At 36.5% G+C, this 20098-nt stretch overlaps 1 protein-coding gene across 3 annotated transcripts in view; it reads right to left on the reverse strand.

Moving 5' to 3' along the window:
• Nucleotides 1-20098, reverse strand: part of si:ch211-267e7.3 (ADAMTS-like protein 2) — a 59708-nt gene that overhangs the window by 2000 nt on the left and 37610 nt on the right. For 2 of the 3 annotated variants that reach the window (XR_007936033.1, XM_028811140.2), the window contains exons 9-16: nt 19842-20098; nt 19084-19477; nt 14269-14372; nt 7853-7979; nt 4626-4839; nt 4316-4471; nt 2220-2390; nt 1437-1613 (exon numbers count right to left, since the gene is read on the reverse strand). The exon at nt 19842-20098 is cut by the window's right edge and continues 200 nt beyond it. Coding sequence is in view for 2 of the 3 variants with exons in the window: in XM_028811140.2 (XP_028666973.2) it covers nt 1437-1613; nt 2220-2390; nt 4316-4471; nt 4626-4839; nt 7853-7979; nt 14269-14372; nt 19084-19477; nt 19842-20098 (1600 nt within the window). In the remaining variant the exon portion in view is untranslated. Of the gene's footprint in view, nt 1-1436; nt 1614-2150; nt 2391-4315; nt 4472-4625; nt 4840-7852; nt 7980-14268; nt 14373-19083; nt 19478-19841 lie in introns of those variants that run through there. The other variant, XM_028811142.2, reaches the window with a different exon arrangement.

Raw genomic sequence — 20098 nt, forward strand, 5'->3', positions numbered from 1 at the left:
TTTTACTTTTGGAATTGTTGAGACAGAAATGGCTGTTAAGGTTATAATGCCCCAACAGAGGGGCAAGGGTTAAGATCGGATGCACTTCAATATAAAAAGTTTGACACAGAATCCTACCAACCTGAATAAATGCTATGAATAAACATTTTTTGTTTCACATTGACCAATGTAATAGAAATTCATTAGCTTTTTTTCCCAACAATAGCGAACATTTTTTTCTTTCTAGGTTTTAACAACAGGTAAGTAAATGAAACTAGGTTATTATTGCTATCATCATCATTATTATTATTGCTATTATTATTATTATGCCACTGTCACACATTAGAATATATGTTTAAAAATGGTTTCTTAAAAATATTAACCAAATTTATATGCAAAATGAGCATAAAAGCTTTCAATTAAAGTCTATGAAAAATCATGGAGTACTTAATGATGTAAGTTAATTTTAAAATAACATAAAATCACGTAACATTCTCAGACCAACTTGATTCAAATCAGTCATCCATAAGCCTATGTGGGCAGCACTCAGTAAAAGGCAGAGAACAGCCACTGACAGGACAAGTGTCCATTGCAAGACCCATAAAAAATTTAGATTTTTGTTTATTTCTTAAAATGATATTGGTGAATATCTGATATTTCCGATTTTGTGTTTGTCCTTGTTTCAGAAAACAGAGGCTAGTTTCAAGTGAGTCACAAGTTAGGTATGTTCTGGATTTTTCTTTAACATGGATCAAAAGCTTTTAACAATTATGTGCATTAGGACAGATTGTGAAGGTGAGAAGTGGATCAGCCTGTTATACTCGGTTATTAGGTTGAACCTTTTTTCCTTATTGACATTCTTTCTGAACCTTCACAAAGCTTGTTACGATAAGTACATTGCAGTGTTAGGCTAGAAATGATCCTTAGAAAATAAATTTCACATATTTGCATTATGTTATCTTGCATGTATGATGTGCATGTGGTTTACTGCCTATAATTCACCAGACACGGAAAGAACCAATTCTGGACAGGACAAGACTCCATTACATGCCACATTCACATGCACCTACTTTGCCATATCTATTCATACCAGTAACAATTTTTATTATTTTATTTATTTTATTTATTATTTAGAGGTTGTAATCTGATTAGGGATTCTACTTATTTTCTTGTTTATATTTGTTCTTATTAAGTGTAGTTTTCTTTGTCTTTGGACCTGATAATGGATTAGTTAACATTTGAAGAAAATGATAAACCCATTTTTTTTTAATCTGTAATGCCATGTCAGTGTTTCTCTTGAAAAAAAATGCAAATTAATGAAACAGGAGTTTGACTTAAGTGAACTATTTCTGGTGGAAATTATACTTTAGTGGTGGTAACATATGCTAGTCAGTGCAAAGGGTTGGATTTGAAATAATTTGTAAGTTTCAGAAGGTGGTTCAAAAGCCATTAATTACCTGGGACCAGGAAGTGGTAAACCATTTGGAGCATGGTCTCTCAAAACAGGCAGCTTCCTCTTCAGGTTTCAATATTGAATTACAACTCTGATCTGGAAACTCCTTGTAGACGCCATTCTCCAGTCCAGCGCAGATGACCAGCCTTCTCTTTACACCCCTACCACAAGTGGCATTGCACTGCATTACACAGAAGAATAATATAAAACATATGTCGGAAGAGGAAGAGAGTGACAACAAAAAAAACTAAAGCTAATAAATAATGTGTACCTGACAGGTTCAAACAGAGCACTGAACACTGTAAGGACAACTATTTATATAAGCTGACCCCTTACTTACAGTAATAAGCTAAACAGGCCTCTCTGCTTTATAATCAAATGTTTAACAAATTCAAAATGGTGAAATACAATCCTAACACTAATCTTTGTGTTCATTAATTAAGCACTGAAGAAAAAGAGATTAAATGTTTATTTTAGGAGTAACAAGCATCTAAAATATTATGTACTGTACTTTGAGAAAGTCATACTTAGTAAATACATTTTCAGCTTTTATCAACTGACATTCTAGTGCAATAAAAGTAAGTTTAAAGAAGGATAATCCAGAATTAAAAGATTTAATAGTTATATTTGCCCTTTTTTCTCTGATACAGTTTCATCTATATATCTGTTCACCATTACCTGAAAATGACCTGCAAAAAGGAAGATATTACAGAATCACCTGCTAGCAATTCCATTGTTTGCTATCATCTCCTCAACAAATATGACCACAATCCAGATTACACTTAACCTGCTCCCACTCTTGTTTCACCCAGTGGGCTGGGCAGTTTTTATCACCACAGGGGTATACAGCCAGGGGTTTGAGATCTGGATCACACTGAGTATCAGAGATGATATTTCCATTGCTGTTCTTGCAAGCTACATAGCGTGTCATTTGTCCTTCTCCACAGATTCCTGAACACTAAAGAAAATGTACAGAAAGTTAATTTACTATTTTGTACAACAAAACAGTAAAATCAATCATGCTATTTATATGTAGACATTTGATCAACATTTTCAGTCATGTAAAAGTACAAATAAAGTGAACTGTAAAAAGAATGATTTTTCTGTTCTGATCAACTATAAAGATTTTTTTCCTCTTACATCTTTATTACATTTTATTTAAATCTGTTGGAAATCATAACACATCATAAAGCCTGGAATATTATAATATATTATTCTTGTATTAGCACATGCTGGAGGTTTAAATGATGATAATAGATAGGGTCGCATTTAACCTTTCTTCAATCATTTGATCCTAGAAACAGAATGCTAGATTGAGGGTGCCCTCCCCTACTTCACATCTGCACTACATCAAAAAGTGCATGGATAAGGCATGTGAACAAATCACACGGAGTGAAATATTTTAGATTAGAAATACATGCTTATTTTACTTGAAAGCATGTGCTAGATTGCCAAAACTGGGATTCTCGTTGTCAAAATTTGCATTCAGAATTAGCAATTTGAAAATTTATGTAAAACAGTGGTTTGCACTCTGTAGATGAGATAGGATCAGCTGACCAACAGTAAATACTGTATATGCAAGGTTTGGTTTTGTTCATGGGAGAGGGCAGAGGTGATTAAGACAGTAAGTAATGGATTACTGCTGAAAAACATTAAACTTAATGTACAACAGAAAGAAGCCCATGATTTTCCAGTCCAGTCAGTGAAAAAGAAAGAGTTATAGTCATAAGTTTCAGGAAATGACTAAAAGCACAAGACCAAAGGTAAGAATTGTTGAAATGATGTCACCCCACAAGGTAGCTGAGCCGCCTTCCCATGATAGGTTAAGGAACTGAGCAGGACTCTGCTAAGGAACTCCTGTTGTTTTTGGACTAAGACAAGATAGGTAAGTTCGTTATCTCCTAAAGGTGTCATTGAGTGTCACAGGAGGTATAGCTAGAGGCAGAATATGGATATGCTAGGGGTGTTACAACTATGGGCAGGTGTGGAAATACCATGAAAAAATAAAAGAGGAAATATAAATTAGTGCTGCTAAAAGGAAATTCTGATCTGCAGTATTTGGAAATTAAGGAATATGAAGGTGTATGCTTACAAATCGGAGCATTCAAGTACATGCATTGTTCTTCTGCTCAAGTATTTAAGTGTTATTACACCATCAATAAAAAGGCCTCTAAGTCTTTACAGTTTTCATTAAATACACTGTAAAGACCATTACTTATGATTATATAATATAAATTATTTTTGGTTTTTCAAGGTGCTTAGGAAAGAAGTCTATCAGAGACTACCTATCTCCCTGAACCTCTTTAGGACAGTATAGGGTGCTTATGCCTATCCTGACAGCACAGCATGCAAGGCAGAAGGAAATGTTTGTCCAATGCCTGACAAACTCACATAAATGGTCACACCAGGTTATGGTTTATAGTTACATACAGGTATGATTTGTCTGGGAGAGAAAAGTGAACTTCCCAGAGGAAATCCATGTAAACATTGTAAGATCAAGGAAACTCCACATACAATATACCCTAATGGAGAAAGAAGCTGATATCCAAATACTGTGCTGGCAATCTTACTTTCTGTGCCACTGAGAAGCCTATCATACACATTTTATATTTTTCAAATTATGAATTTGTTTGTAATCAACTACAAAAGTTGAGCCAAGATTGATAATTCCAGTTGACAAGAAATTCTATAATATTTGTATACACACACAAATGAAAAAAAAAAACAGTTTGAATAGGGGCATTTCTGCTTTGAAATCAAAAAGATTACATTTAATAAGGGGAAAGAACAAAGTTTTCATTAATTTCCAAAAGAGAAATTGCTATGTAATTTGAAAAAAGTAGTTTAAAAAATAAGCTGCAAAAAACAAAAAAGGCAACGCACCGGGCCCCAATCCGATACCGTCCATCGTCTATCACAAGGTGGCCCATCACAGTCCTTCTCTCCCACAGGTTTAGAAGACTGATCACATAAATGAGCCTCCATGGAGCAGCGCACTTCTCGTCTGGTCACTCCCTTTCCCCCACAACGAGCAGAACACTAAAAAAAGGGAAAATGTATCTACAGTCACAGTTGGAGATTTTCACACCCAAAATGTATTTTTAGTCCTTGACATAATTGTTAAAGAAACTTATCTGAATCATATGGTTTACTTTATTGATCTAAAAGGAGAAAAGAGACAATGTGAAGTTACCTCTGACCATTCTGAGACTTCCCACTGTGGCCCACACCCCTTGTTCCTGCACATCTTCCTTTCGATGGGCCTTGGTAACTCTGCATTCCTACAAAGCTCATCATACACCGAACTGTCAAATCCTGGTGCCATCATCTTCCAGCATCGCACAGTTCTAAATTGATAGCCTTCTCCACATGTCCGTGAACACTCACTCCATCTGCTGGTCTCCCATCTGTATTAGCAACAGTTTCACTGTACTTTTCCATCCTGTTACTCTATATGTAACCCACATTTATCTGACCTTATTCATTTTATTTGCATCCCATTTATAGACTTTAAATAGCTTGGCTGGAACATAGTTAGCTAAAAGTGCTTAATCAAAGCAAGCTTAAATTTGTTTCCTGTTTCCAATTATACAAGTAAATCATGCAGAAAACAAATTAGCAAAAATTCACTTTACACCGTTGTCAAATTAATTCTCACTACATTGCACACTGAAACATTATAGTCAACTGTCTAAAAGCTTATATGGCTTCATATCAATTTATAAACTAGCAATTAAAGCAGGTCAAATAGCATTTCTTAGCATAAATAGAGGTGCAGCTTTAAAAATTTTGCACTTGAAATCAGAGTATACTAGATCCAAAAAGGTATTCTATAAAGTGGCATAATATAAGGTAATGGTTATAAAACTACTATTGAGAAGACACTTCAGTTGCTAATCTTCTTTTAAACCAACTTCTTAGAAATTACTCCTGCACATATTGGGATTTTTAGGTTATTAAATTCCTATAGGGAATCAATGGCACTGTTGAAGGCAACAGTATGCTTACACCTATGCCTGCTTACTCTTTGATGTTAGTGTCATATCTTAACTATCATGTAAATGAAACTTTATCAGAAAAACAAAGTATATGAACATGTCCTATTCGCAGGCTTTCAAACAAGCGTATTCCCTTCTCCCTTTAAATCAAAAATGCCAGTCAATATAATGTGCACCTGCAATTCATGTTTCAATGCAATTTAAGTACCTTAGAGATTAAATCTGTTCATCACTAAATTTGATAGGCAACATACATTACCATCACATCTTAAATGAAGCAAAGAAATCTCTCTCCTCTTGGCCACATTTAGTTTTATTTCAGTTTGTTTCAGTCCGGCTTAGCAATTGTCAAAATTAACACTGTCTCTTGTTTTCATTTTATTAGTGCCATGACACTGAGGGTAACAAAAAAGCCTGTCACCCAGTTGAGTTAAAAAGTAGTTTTTTTTTGGTCTAGCATCTACGCAGGCATTTGACTCTAGTCTGTTCATTTCTAGAGGCTCACAGCCAGGAAATATTAATTGAAAATAATTATTACATACCGTTATGTGCAGATTTTATAATACTGGAATAGTGTATTGTAACAAGGGAGTGAATTCCGTCTACAAGACATGGCCAGTTTAGAAAGTAATCACATCAGTCCGTTTTCAACCTATACTGTCTCGAAACGTACTCATTACATCGTGTTTATTTTACAGCAAGATGATCGGTTTATCTCACTCATCCTGAAGGTGTGTTAATTGGCAATTCTAAATTGACCCATTATGAATGTATTGTATGTGAGTGGGCTCTGGGCTGGATTGGAGCAATTTCTAGGGCTGTTTTCCTGCCTCATTCCCAGTGATGTTGGGATAGACTGTGACATTTAACAACCCTGAACTGGATTAAACAGGGCTAAGAATGTTACGTATTATGTTAAATACATACATAAACATTTTTTCAAGAAATATAAACAAAAATAGTTTCCACATTGTGTGGGAGCAGAAATGCTTTGGCTGCATTTTTGGTTTAAATCTGAAATACAATCATATCCAGATTAAATACTAAAGGTAACATTTAGTTTATATGCACTTTTGTAGTGGAAAAATATTTATTTATGACCATTGTTAACACTTCAACTTATGCTCGTGCATACATGGCACACTAGCCACTTTGTAACAGAATGCGAGAACACCCTCATATGACTTTGCTTTAGGATTCAATGTTTTTCAGCACTAGTGTCTGATTCTTTGAAAGACATTGTGGTGTGCTGCACCACTTTTTCCGAGAAGGTGATTTTTTAATTTATGTTGAGAATAACACTGGATAGTCTACAACCTCTGTAGCAAACTATATGATTGCTCTGTTGTGCTCTATGGATTTATTTTCTTCCTGGGAGCAAGTGGTACTGTCTGTTCTTGATTCTGTAACTACTGAGTGAATATCTGACTGGGTTGAGTGGCTAGCATAAGGCTGAGGATAATCACCAACCACAGGTCTCTAGTACTGAAATAAATTGAACCAAAAGGGCTAAAAATACTGGAAAGTTTAAAATTTTAAGTTTATTTTTAGACTAAATGAAGGAGAGACAAAATTGTCTATTGCTGGGGATCCTGGTGTGGGCTTCCTTTACCTTCATATTCAGGATATCTTACAAGATGCTCATTGTTTTATAGTACTTAAAATCAGGCTCTATTGAATGTTAATCATTCATGATGCCAATAAAATGCTTAATTAGGAGATTGTTAGGTATGGAATTGTTGTTTAGAATTACCAGCTAGTTGCAGTTCCCATTAAACATACATAAACGAAAGACCTGTGTGTGTGTGTGTGTGTTTGTGTATAGAGCAGTCCGCTCTACTAACGCTTAATCATAGCCACTAGATGGCTCATGTATGCAGTTTAAATTTTTTCAGCACTTGCATGCACCTCACTTCACATTCAGCCCAAGCAGACAAACTGAGCTTTGTGGTACATGCACATTGTACGTTCACACAGCAAGCTACCATACGTTTGCCTGAGACAGGTTCCAGCCTGTCCTGCTCAATTTGTGGTTGTGTTTTGTCCTGAAGACCACACACAGCTAGTATAATACATTTGGGTGCACAATGGAGGTTATTATTGTGCATACTAAAATGAGAATGATGGTAGTCAGATTACTGATACAAATACAAATCTTCAAAAATATGATAAGTTTTAATTTTATAATTTATTAAAAATGTATAATTAATAAGGCATACAAAACTATACAACTATTGTTTATTGTTGATGTATATTCATGGATTTTATACACTATATATATATATATATATATATATATATATATATATATATATATATATATGCATGCACATCTCATTTATTATACAAAATGTTAACATAATTCTCTGATGTAGTTAACCTTAGTTAAAAGTTATTTAATGAACACCAGTTCAAAACAGACCTTGGTGGGCATTCTTTGCCTGTGCAGAATTCTTGTGTTGGTTCTGGGCGTGTCACAGCATCACAGTAAGTTTCATCCACCTCCACCCCATCATAGCGGATACACATGGCATAAGAGCTGCTAATTCCTGTAAAAATAATGATGCGTTTTAACAATATATTTGAGATATATACTTATCAGTAGCATTTGTGCGTAAATATGTATATATGAATTGAAACACCATCTACTGTGTGTATATATGTTAATGCACTAATATACTATATATAGAACACACACACAGTGTTGTGAAAAATTATTTGCCCCCTTCCTGATTTCCTTTGTAATTGGAAATTTTTTGTATGGACCAAAATGAAATGTTACATAAAGGGACCTGAGCAAAAAAACTTCTTTTTTTTTTTAACCTTATCCAACACTAAAACTAACTTTGGTATGCATTACTTGTCTGTACAGAATTCACATGGTGATGCTGTGCATGCCAAGGTATCACAGTAGAGAGCAAATCAGTTGAGTGAAAAAGGGATTGCCTCTAGTTAAGTCAACTCAATTAAAGCGATAATCAGTTGATTGAATATGACTAGTTTTGATTTTGCAACTTCTCAAAATACACCTAAAATATTTTGACTTTTACCATAAAAAACAATTTATTTTTGTATCGCCCAAAATCACACAAGAAGTGCCACAAGAGGCCCTGCCTTTTAATAGCCCCAAGCCTTGACTCTCTAAGACAAGGAAAAATTCCCAAAAAGAAACCCTAGTAGGGAAAATGGAAGAAATCTTGGGAAAGGCAGGTCCAAGAGAGACCCCTTTCCAGGTAGGCTGGGCGTGCAGCGGGTGTCAAAAAAAGGGGTAAATACAACACACAGCACAGAACACAAGTAATCCTCAATACAGTATAATAGTAAAATAAAAATTTAATGATAAAGGAAATTCCCAACGAGATCAGAAAATATTTGTTGATCATGATCAGTATGCAAGGTCCAAAAAGCCATTTCTAAGGTTCTGCACACTACAATGAGAGCAATATTCTCCAACCACTTGGACCTGTATTAAATCTTCCTATGAGTGTTCAGTCTATCAAAATAGACTCCAAGGTCTCAATGTAAAATCATCCAAAAAAAAAAAATCCAAAAAAACTGAAGATTTCACTCATCCTCAGCAAAGGTCCGGTTTTCATTACTACACTGCAAGACACTGGGCAAAACTGACTTCACGGGAGATTACAAAGAAGAAACCACTACTAACCAAGAACATAAATGCTCATCTCTCATTAAGCCTTTTGGGGGAATGTTGTAAGAAAAAATGAGGTAAAAGTGGGATTTTTAGACAACCTGAGTCCCATATTGTTTAGCATACACAATTACAGTATTTCACTGTATATATGTTATATCAACAGTCAAACAAGGAGGTGGTATTGTGGTGATGTGGGCATATTTTGCTGTCTCAAACTTATAAAACTTATTCCATAATTAAAGGAATGAATTCTGCCTTGTATCACAAAGTTCTTAAGGACAATTTCTAATCATATGTCTATGACTCGAAATTGAAGTGTATTTGGGTCATGCATCAAGACAATGACCCAAAACACAAAAGAAACTTCACATTAGAAGGGCCGAAAACATGCAAAGTTAATGTTTTAGAGCAGGGTTGTCAATCTCCAGTCCTGGGGCCTCATGTATAAACGGTGCGTACGCACAGAAATGTTGCGTACGAACGTTTCCACGCTCAAATCACGATGTATAAAACCTAAACTTGGCGTAAAGCCACGCACTTTTCCACAGTACCTCATGCCCTGGCATACGCAATTTCTTCGCTCGGTTTTGCAGACTGGCGGCACCCAGCATCAAAGCAGTGCTACTGTTCCTGTGTGGTCAACCTTTCTTTCTTAGATCCACATTCCTGACGCAGCTTTATAAATACAGTACACTGAAACTAACTGCATATTGTTTATTAGTGTAATGCATCTGATTGTAATTAACCTGTAGCACTATAATGGTCCAGGTAATAGCCATAGTATTCCAAATACCATAACTGCTTTAGCGTTGTTACTCACAATGCATCTTCTTCCTCTTTCAGCTGCTCCCGTTAAGGGTTGCCACAGCAGATCATCTTTTTTCATATTACTCTCACTGCACCACTCGGAGTATTTATATCACTGTATCTGAGTGGGGAATCACAGCAGCAGCTGATCAGAAAGAGAATTATCGGTATACAGCATGAAGCAGACGCTGCCTGAGCCACGGCAAAACATTTCCTGTATGGACTTCGCGGTTTAGAAAAAGTTTCATCCCAAGAACTATAAACGCACTAAATCAGTCCATCAAGTGCTCCTTGTAGAACTGTTTGGACTTATAAGTACAATCACCTCACTGTAAACTTGGGATACAGTTATAATATTGCACAACCTGCGCCACTGTATAGAGCGCGTATTTACATATGATGATGATATCATTTTTAAGATGAAATGCAGCAAAATATGTTGATTATATTATACAGATAAAACTAACTTCATTTAAATAATCTGTATTGTTAATAATTAAACATGTGTGGACACGGTGCCGCAGCGCTAGCTAGTTCATGGATTGTTCCTGCATTGCGTTGTATTCTTGCTCGTGCTGACGCGACACTGGAAGGATAGACGGATAGAATAATTAAACATGTACTACGAAGATATTTCAATGTTCCTTAAAAGTTTTGAAGAATCGCCGTTCTAAGCTTACAGATGGCTTCACGTCTATTACAGAGCTGATTGTGTGGTGATTGGGTATTTGGAGAAAGAAAAGTAAGGACAGGAATTGGAGGTTAATACGTTTGAAAGAGACAGTACTGCTGCAATAAATTATTTCATCAAAGGTCGCGCATGGCGCAGCAAACCTCTTGCGTGAGACTTGAACAAGCACTGCGCCACCGTGTTCCCATGTTTAATAACATGCTTTAACTCCTATCATCATAAAAAAGATATCACGCATACATCTCAGTATTTTAATTATTCAGAGATCTGTAATATCACGAATGTAATGGATTCTGTGTCCTGTCGGAGAAAAAGCAAGCCCGTTTAAGAAGCAGGTAGTGATTCACACACAGAGCACATAGAAGATCAAATATAGAACAAAGCATTTAATGTGCTACTTTAGTTACAATGGGATTTGAGAAACTAGTAAATGAAACGATTTTAAGATGAAGTTTATGATGTTCTACTTTAATGGCAAAATAAACTACGTGATTAAAGTGGAAATTTCGAGATTAAAGTTGACATTTCGTGCTTTTTTCCCACTGTGTGCCTATTTTTTTTTGTCTGTACCCTAATAAGCTTTCATATGACACTCAGACGGTGGGCTACGACTTGCCTTTTCACGGCGACTTTGATATGTGATTTCTTTTTTATTTCGGGCACTGTGCGACTTTGTGAACTTGAGCTTTCGAGTTTCTCCGACACTCTGTCACTTGATCAACTTCATTTTGTTGATTATACCACTGTTCAAACCAACAAATAGTACATTTTTCCTTTGCCTCCATTTGGTATTCGCTGAAATTCTTACATTTTCCCCCGTGCTTTTCCCATTGCCTTTTCACAGAAGGCTGAGCTTAAGGGCTATTTATATTGATTTGCATATTCAAAGAGGTGTAATTCTGGGAGGAGTTGGGGCGGGACAGAAGGCGTGTGCACGTGCATTACTTTTCACGCTGATCGGAATTTATGTAGCGGAAGAACATGGAAATTTGCGTACGTACAGATTCCTGCATCTGGATTTTTCTGTGCGTACGCACATTCCCGCTTTTGTGCTTACGCCATGTTATAGTGTGAGTTCTACGCACGCCGTTATGCATGAGGCCCCTGGAGAGCCGCAGTGGCTGCAGGTTTTCATTCTAACCATCTTCTTCATTAGTGACCAGTTTTTGCTGATAATTAACTTCTTTTGCCTTAATTTTAATTAACTTGATTCAGGCCCCTTTGTTGTTTCTTTTTCCTTAATTAGCAGCCAAATAATAGTAAGACAAAAAACAAGCCGCCACATGACCAGCTCACCTGTCCCCATCACACAATATCTGAAAATAAAGAAAGGTAAAGGTCTCAATAAGGTTGATCTCTCAGGCCACCAAAACATTTTAACGGTGTTCTTACAAAAAACAGAAAATCAACAGTTTTGGAAATGTCTGCTGTGGCAGAATGAGAGCAGCAACAAGCCATGGAATTAAATAATGGGTTTAATTAACAGCAAGAATCAGCTTCTCATTAAGAAACTGGTTGGAGAGAAATTGGTTGGAGTTTGAAGCCCCAATTTATCTGGTCATCTGTTGGATTGTTTCATATCTCATTTCTGTTTGACTGTCACCCAATGAAGAAAAAAAATCAATTCAGAGCAGCGAATATTTTAAAAACAGGGCTATTAAAATGAAGGGAAGAGAAGTTAATTAGCAGTGAAAACTGGTCACTGATTAGGAAAAGGGTTAGAATGAAAACCTGCAGCCACAGCAGCCCTCCAGGCCCAGAGTTCGACACTCCTATTTTAGAGAGACCTGGTAAAATTCAGATCTAAATCTAACAAATATGCTGTGGTAGGATCTGGTACAAGCTGTTCATGCTCAAAAATGTCTGAAAAAAATAATCTAAATTAATCAAAAATGTCTGAATTAAAGTAGTTCTACATAAGAGAGCTGGCTAAAGATTCCTCCACAGTGATGTGAAAGAATGATATTGAAGTATAGAAAGTAATTGATTGTAGTCATTATACCTAAAAGTGGCTCAACTACTTATTAACTGAAAGAGTTCAATTAATTTTTCACACAGATTCAGTTAATATTGGATATCGCTACTCATTTAATATTGCAAATAGTAGAGTACAAAAGCAGGAGTTTTTGGGCATATTCAGCACATGTTTTTTAACACAGCATTTAAAAGAATCAACACCGGGGGATGCCTATACAGATTTAGTATTTTCTAACAACCAGGATAGAAAGTGTAGAGGTGATTGAACTGCTGGGGTCAAGTGATCATAATATAATACAATTGTTAGTGTTTTGTAAGGGTGCAGATGCAATGACTAAAACTGTCAAGTTTACCTTTGTTAGGGCAAATTTTATATACATGCCACAAAGTCTAAAAGGGATGAACTGGGAAATTCTTTTGAGAGTAGAGACAATAGAGGAAAAGTAGAATTGGTTTTAAAACATTTTATATATAATGCAGTACAGGTACATTCCAAAGTTTGGAATTAGAAGAGAAAAAAATAAAACTCTGCAGTGGGTAAATAAGGAAATAAAAGAGAAACATCCATCCATCCATCCATTTTCCAACCCACTGAATCCGAACACAGGGTCACGGGGGTCTGCTGGAGCCAATCCCAGCCAACACAGGGCACAAGGCAGGAACCAATCCCGGGCAGGGTGCCAACCCACCGCAGGACACACACAAACACACCCACACACCAAGCACACACTAGAGCCAATTTAGAATCGCCAATCCACCTAACCTGCATGTTTTTGGACTGTGGGAGGAAACTGGAGCGCCCGGAGGAAACCCACGCAGACACGGGGAGAACATGCAAACTCCACGCAGGGAGGGCCCGGGAAGCGAACCCAGGTCCCCAGGTCTCCCAACAGCGAGGCAGCAGCGCTACCCACTGTGCCACGGGTTGGAAAATGGATGGATGGATAAAACTCTTAAGTGTGCCACTTTCTTTGTTCTACTGTTGCTATCAGTGTATGGGTTAGACTTTTGGCATTTTTATCTCATACAGGTAAAAATGCTTTATTTATTTTTTTATTTTTTTATAAATGAATTTTAAATGTGCAATTATCAGAAAATATGTAGCATTACATTATGACAGTTAGTTGCTCCTACTCATACAAAATTTTTATTTGTACTGTTACAAAGTACAATACAATACTGAAAACATTTCTAAATATAAAGTATATCTGCTCATTTTGTTGAAACACCAAAATACACATGTCGTAACTGTTAGATTTTTTTGAGGAATGAGGAAAAACATAATTAAACAAACATTTCAAGGCAGGAATCACCTAAACTCAATAGGACTAGGATTGAGTGTACTACTTAAAAAAAATCTATCTCATTTAGACAAACTGGCAGTAAAGTAGAAGCAAAAATGAAAAAGCAAAATCATGGTTATCATACAAATTATAGGAGAAAATAATTCAAATAGGAGTTAAGTTGAAGACACTTGAATTTCAACCACAATTAATGCACAAAATACTATTTTATGAATCACTTATAATATGTTGTAAATAGTCCATGGTATTCCAGTGTCAAAAAAACAAAGACTAAATAAATGGTAGCTTCAGCAGCTTGCTCTTCAGGTTGAAAAACTGAGCATTGAACCCAAGCTTTCCTTTTTAATTAAAATCTGGACATATAAATTTGTGTGTAACATGGTGTATATTGTGGGATCTAGATGCACCTGTAGTACATGTTGAACTGCAGGGTGCATACGCAGATACCTTCCATCTGTACATGTCAGCCAGACTGATGTCATGGTCAATGGATTCCACTTCAAACTCATTGCTGCAAGAACAGAAAAAAGAGAGATGATGGTAACTGATGAATTGATGCAAACAAAACAAAATGTTAGCATTTAGCAAAGCTACCACATGTATTTGTACTGTATCTTGCTGTCAAGCTATTTACATATTACTACAACTTCATCCATTTTTTAACACGTTTCTCTAGTCCAATGAAAAATGAAGCTAGTGCCTTTCCCATCGGCACTAGGCATGTGGCGAGTACTGATTCTGGATGGGTTGCTACCCCACTACGCACATTCACACATATATCCATATTCACTCTTATCAAGTTAATTTAGATTCACAGATTACACTAATATGCAAATCTTTAAAAAGTGGGGGTAAAACTGGAATGCCAGGAAAAAAAACCCACACAGTAGAAGAGTAGAGCAGACAAATCCTATACGTGAAGTGGCAGAATCCAAATTTGAACCCAGACGTCTGGAGCTATGAGACAGCAGCTGTCACCATTACAGTAATCCCTCCTCCATCGCGGGGGTTGCGTTCCAGAGCCACCCGCGAAATAGGAAAATCCGCGAAGTAGAAACCATATGTTTATATGGTTATTTTTAGAATGTCATGCTTGGGTCACAGATTTGCGCAGAAACACAGGAGGTTGTAGAGAGTCAGGAACGTTATTCAAACACTGCAAACAAACATTTGTCTCTTTTTCAAAAGTTTAAACTGTGCTCCATGACAAGACAGAGATGACAGTTCTGTCTCACAATTAAAAGAATGCAAACATATCTTCCTTTTCAAAGGAGTGCAAAGCAAGCAGTCAAAAAAAAAATCAATAGGGCTTTTTGGCTTTTAAGTATGCGAAGCACCGCCGGTACAAAGCTGTTGAAGGCGGCAGCTCACACCCCCTCTGTCAGGAGCAGGAAGAGAGAGGAAGAGAGAGAGAGAGAGAGAGATAGAGAGACAGATAAAAAAAATCAATACGTGCCCTTTGAGCTTTTAAGTATGCGAAGCTCCGTGCAGCATGTCCTTTCAGGAAGCAGCTGCACACAGCCCCCCTGCTCACACCCCCCTACGTCAGCGCAAGAGAGAGAGAGAGAGAGGAAGAGAGAAAGTAAGCTGGATAGCTTCTCAGCCATCTGCCAATGAAATCAACTGGGCAAACCAACTGAGGAAGCATGTACCAGAAATTAAAAGACCTATTGTCCGCAGAAACCCGCGAAGCAGCGAAAAATCCGCGATATATATTTAAATATGCTTACATATAAAATCCGCGATGGAGTGAAGCCGCGAAAGGCGAAGCGCGATATAGCGAGGGATCACTGTACACTACTTTGCTACCCATTACTACAACTTATATTCGTATAACCATTTATTTTTTGCATAAAGACAGTTGATTGTCATTTTACATCAAATTAAAATTGTGACTAGACTTTAGTAAACAGTGGCTTCGGAAAACAGTATATTCATTCATGTGTTTAAAGAATATACTCTCTTACTATTTAAGTGGAGAAAGACAAAGAAGTGAGCACGTTCAATACAAGCAAACAGATTGTGTGCTGACATGATTAATGAGTTCAAAAATATAAATTGAATTAGTACAGCAGATGCCAGCTACTTTAAAAAGAGTCCTTCAACAAAAACACGTGGACATCGATGAAAACTGGTTGTGGGTAAATTTTGCCATGTCAGGTCATTCTTATATCGTATATGTTTACCTTTCCAGGGATATCATCCAAATGATTTGTAACCTGAAGTGGATTAACGATTTTCAGTCCTTCATTTTTTCTCTTCTGTTTCCTTTCAAATAATTTCTGAAACCAGTTCATGATGGATACACAGGTGTAAATGGAAACAAGTTAAATGGAGAACTGCTGATACCTTTGTGATATGCAACTTATTTCTAATAAGGAGCAATTAAAACAGTGAATGCAGCTGTTTAAGACTAAAATAAGCTATTAAGGGTGGGGAATCTTAACAAGCAGGAGAACTAAAATTAAACATAAGAACCTTGTTTGAGCAGTAAGCATTTAAAGCTATAGAAAAAACAGACTTCTAAATGTCTTATAAATGTAAAAATCGCAATGTTGTGCTTTTCTGAATGCAGAATAAGAGAAGAGAAAAAAAACAGCTAATTAAATGAGATCCATTATTATTTGTTAACACTGATCATGAATCTGGTTGGAACAAAAACCTGCAGCCACAGGTTGTCTGCAGGACTGAGTTTGGGAACCACTGCTGCAGAAGATGTGATTATTGTATATTATCTGAGTAGTTCAAAACACTGAATCAAAAATCATGATGTGAAAAGAAGGGCACAAAGTTTTTTTGCTATAAATTCCACAGTGTGTGTGTGTATATATGCACACACACACACACACACACACACACACACACACACAGGTACTTTAGTAGAAATTAAATAAACTACCTGGCATTAATTTATTTGTAAGCACATAAGGAACTCAATAACTGCTTATAAGTACTATTAAAATGATGTATACCAATTTAACGGACACCATAAAACGTGCTGGCATCCTGGTCAGGATAGTCACTGATACCCTTCCCCAGTCAAGAAGTCAAGTCCTGATTGAACACCTGTAGGACGGCATAGGCTATGTAGGCTTAACATGCAATTCTTTCGGAGATGTGGGATGGTGTTAATGGGAGAAAGCTGCTTTGTCATCTGATAGATCTGTCTCACTTGAAAGTGCTTCCTCACTACACCCCTGACATGCTCGAGGTACCCCCAGGTCTGATTATAAAATGGGCCTCTCCTCCTTAGGTGGCTGAGTCAGAATTGAGAGTTGTGTAGAACAAAGCTTTTTCTTCACGTCAAAGCCATAGACACATAGAATAAATAACCAAGTGGAGTGTGGAGAGTAGGATTTTAAACACCTTCATATCTTGCCTTGATATTATTTTGGGGTTTCTCTAGGTGAATAAGATGGACAAGCTTGTTTTACTGATTGGCTTGTTCTCATCAAAATTATTGTAATGTTTTAGTAGAAGAGGAGTAGGAGAAGACAGAGAAACACAAAGAAAGATTACTTCTTTTTTACTGTGAGTGTAACTGATTTATTAACACTGTGTTAGGAGACATTTTCTGGAAAAATAGAATCTTTTGAACTGGAGTCTTTTTATTGTAGTTATGATCTGGGTTTGGGGTGCAGGACGTGCCCTATACCGTACACAGAAGAAAAGTAGCATATTTAACTAAAATAAATACAATTTTAAGTAGAAACCTCAAATGTGCTAGATAAATATCCAAACTCTACAGAATATACAGAATATTAACAAAAAAAATAGTATGTTGCAGTGAAAAGAAATTAGTAGGGAAAATTGCACATTTGCATGGTGGGGCACTTCCCCACTTGTCTTTTGGGAGTATATGAAAATTATCTTTGTGACTAGCCTATTTCTTGATTGCTTGAGCAGGTCATTCACTCCGCATTGTTCTTGGCATACCTTTGCTCATGCGTGCACATGTGCAGCTTGAACTTTCAGTTCAGCTTTGAGGTTTGAAGGGTACAGCATTTACATGACCCTTTGGTTCTTTTTTTGTGAATTGATTAAAAGCATACATGGACTTATACATCTGGAATAGTATTCTGGAATAGTCATCATTATCATGAGTCCCACTGGCTGCTTATCTGCAATATGATTTAGCAGTTTGCCCACTGGACAGAAAATTGGAAATTTATGTATTTTTATTTGTGTTTTTGTTTTTGGAGTTGAGTATTTGATATTGAATTTGACATATTTTTTAATATGACCTTTAGTGGGTGTACTACATGGCAAAATGTTTATAGATTTTTTTGTTTGAATTTGTATGGCATTATTTGTCTGACATTTTAATATTACTGAACCTGGTAGCCTAATGCATTTGTGAAATTCCGTGTCTCTCTCTTACTGCCTAAAGTGACTGATCTTACACAGCTCTTTCCATGCACCTCTACTTACCTTTTTTTCTGCCATGTCCCTTGCCAGCACACTCATGCCACCAGCTTCACCTTACTCCACTTAATTTGGGTCACAGACAAAACCAACTACACTTACTTTCTCTAATTCCGTGAGCTGAGCTGATCCAAGCCAGGATCCTTCCTGAGATCAATTGTGACCAAATATTAAGGCCAATTGATTTAAGATGAGAAGTGGTTGTTGTAAGTTCTGCTCTTTAAATGCTAATTCATCTCTCTCTCTTTTTACTCACTCATACATGCACACACTGCACACTTTTCAGAAAAATTATACCCTTCTAAAAACATTTCTCTCTCCTCCACAATTCTCTGTGGCATTACTAGACTTTCATGTGAAAAACTCTACAGCATATTTGAGAAATTGAGAGCTGCAATTAAATTATACTGAGTAGGGAGAATAAATATTTATATAATGGTCTTTCTTGTATAAGAACAGAATATGTTCTTGTGCCTAGAATCTGCATTAAGATATCTCATGATTAACGATGCAAGGTCCAGTAGCTATCTAGTTCTTGGAAAACTTAAAAAATGATAACAGTACGTCAAATGAAAGCAAAAAAAAAATATGGCAATTTTGCCTTACTATAGTCTGCAACAGACACAAGGATTTAAGAGAAGATGCATTTTTCAGTAGTTCAATAGAAGAAACAATATAGTCAAAGACAAACTGGAAATGTTTTAAAAACAAAAATACCCAGTTTCTGTTCCACTCCATCACTATTTAGTGCCTAATATACAACATTTTATAAAACAATAGGGAGCAGGTTGCAATACCTTTCTGTGGCAGGAGCTTGTACTGGCTGAAAACTGTGTAGATTGAGCAAGGGCAGATTATGAGAAGTACTGGAATTGAGCACAGAGTACTCCATTTCAGATATCAAGTCATATGGGTCTCTTTCCTCAGGCCTTGTTCTTAGCTCTGAATCGAGGCTTCCTGAAAAGATCTTCAGAGACAAGTTGTTCTTAAGGAAAGTACTTGAGTTTTGATGGATAGGATGTGGCTCAGCACTAGCTTTTTCGAAACAACCAGCATCATGAGAAGACCTGTTGTTGCAAGACCTGTGTATCCCAGCAGGTTTAGACAGGATACCCAAAAAGAGATGCTTAAAAGATAGTCTGGTCTCGTGTTGATCACCTAAACTTGCATTTGTCATGCCAGGCATTGATGCTGAAACAAAAAGTATAAACAAAACATTGATGTCTGATATATTTGTTCTGCTTTTTTCACTTCACATTAAAATATATAATATGTATACAGTATATAAGGTTTGAGCTCCTATTGTATTCAGCTAGCTAATGTATCTGGCAATGAATTAATGATTGATTTTTTTCACTAGTGTTTTTACTTAATGCTCATTAAATTGTGAATTACATTGCAGTGCCAGTTTGACTAAACATTCCACTGCACAATCTCAAAATATGAACTGTCTGAGAGTCGCTTTGTAAATATATTATTAGTTGAATGCTTCTTAGGTGCTTCCCAAATCCATCAGTTAAAGATTACACTTAAACTTATTTTAAGGGATATTTACCATCTCCAGTCTGTCCACTTTTGTCTGCAAGTTTGTTATACACCCTGTTGTGAAAAAACATATTCATTTGCTTGAGTATGAGAAGACTGGGATCAGTTGATAAGTTCAGTGGGGGCTGGAGTTCCCAGATTAAACCATCCGTCTCTTGCTCTGAAGCTAAATTGCTGACAAATGCTAAGGGGGATGTCGAGTTTTCAGACCCATAGTCCTCAACACTATCAATCTCATTATCATTGTAAGAGAGGTCTACTGTTGTG

Source organism: Erpetoichthys calabaricus, chromosome 10 (assembly GCF_900747795.2).
Source record: "Erpetoichthys calabaricus chromosome 10, fErpCal1.3, whole genome shotgun sequence".
Lineage (NCBI taxonomy): Eukaryota > Metazoa > Chordata > Cladistia > Polypteriformes > Polypteridae > Erpetoichthys > Erpetoichthys calabaricus.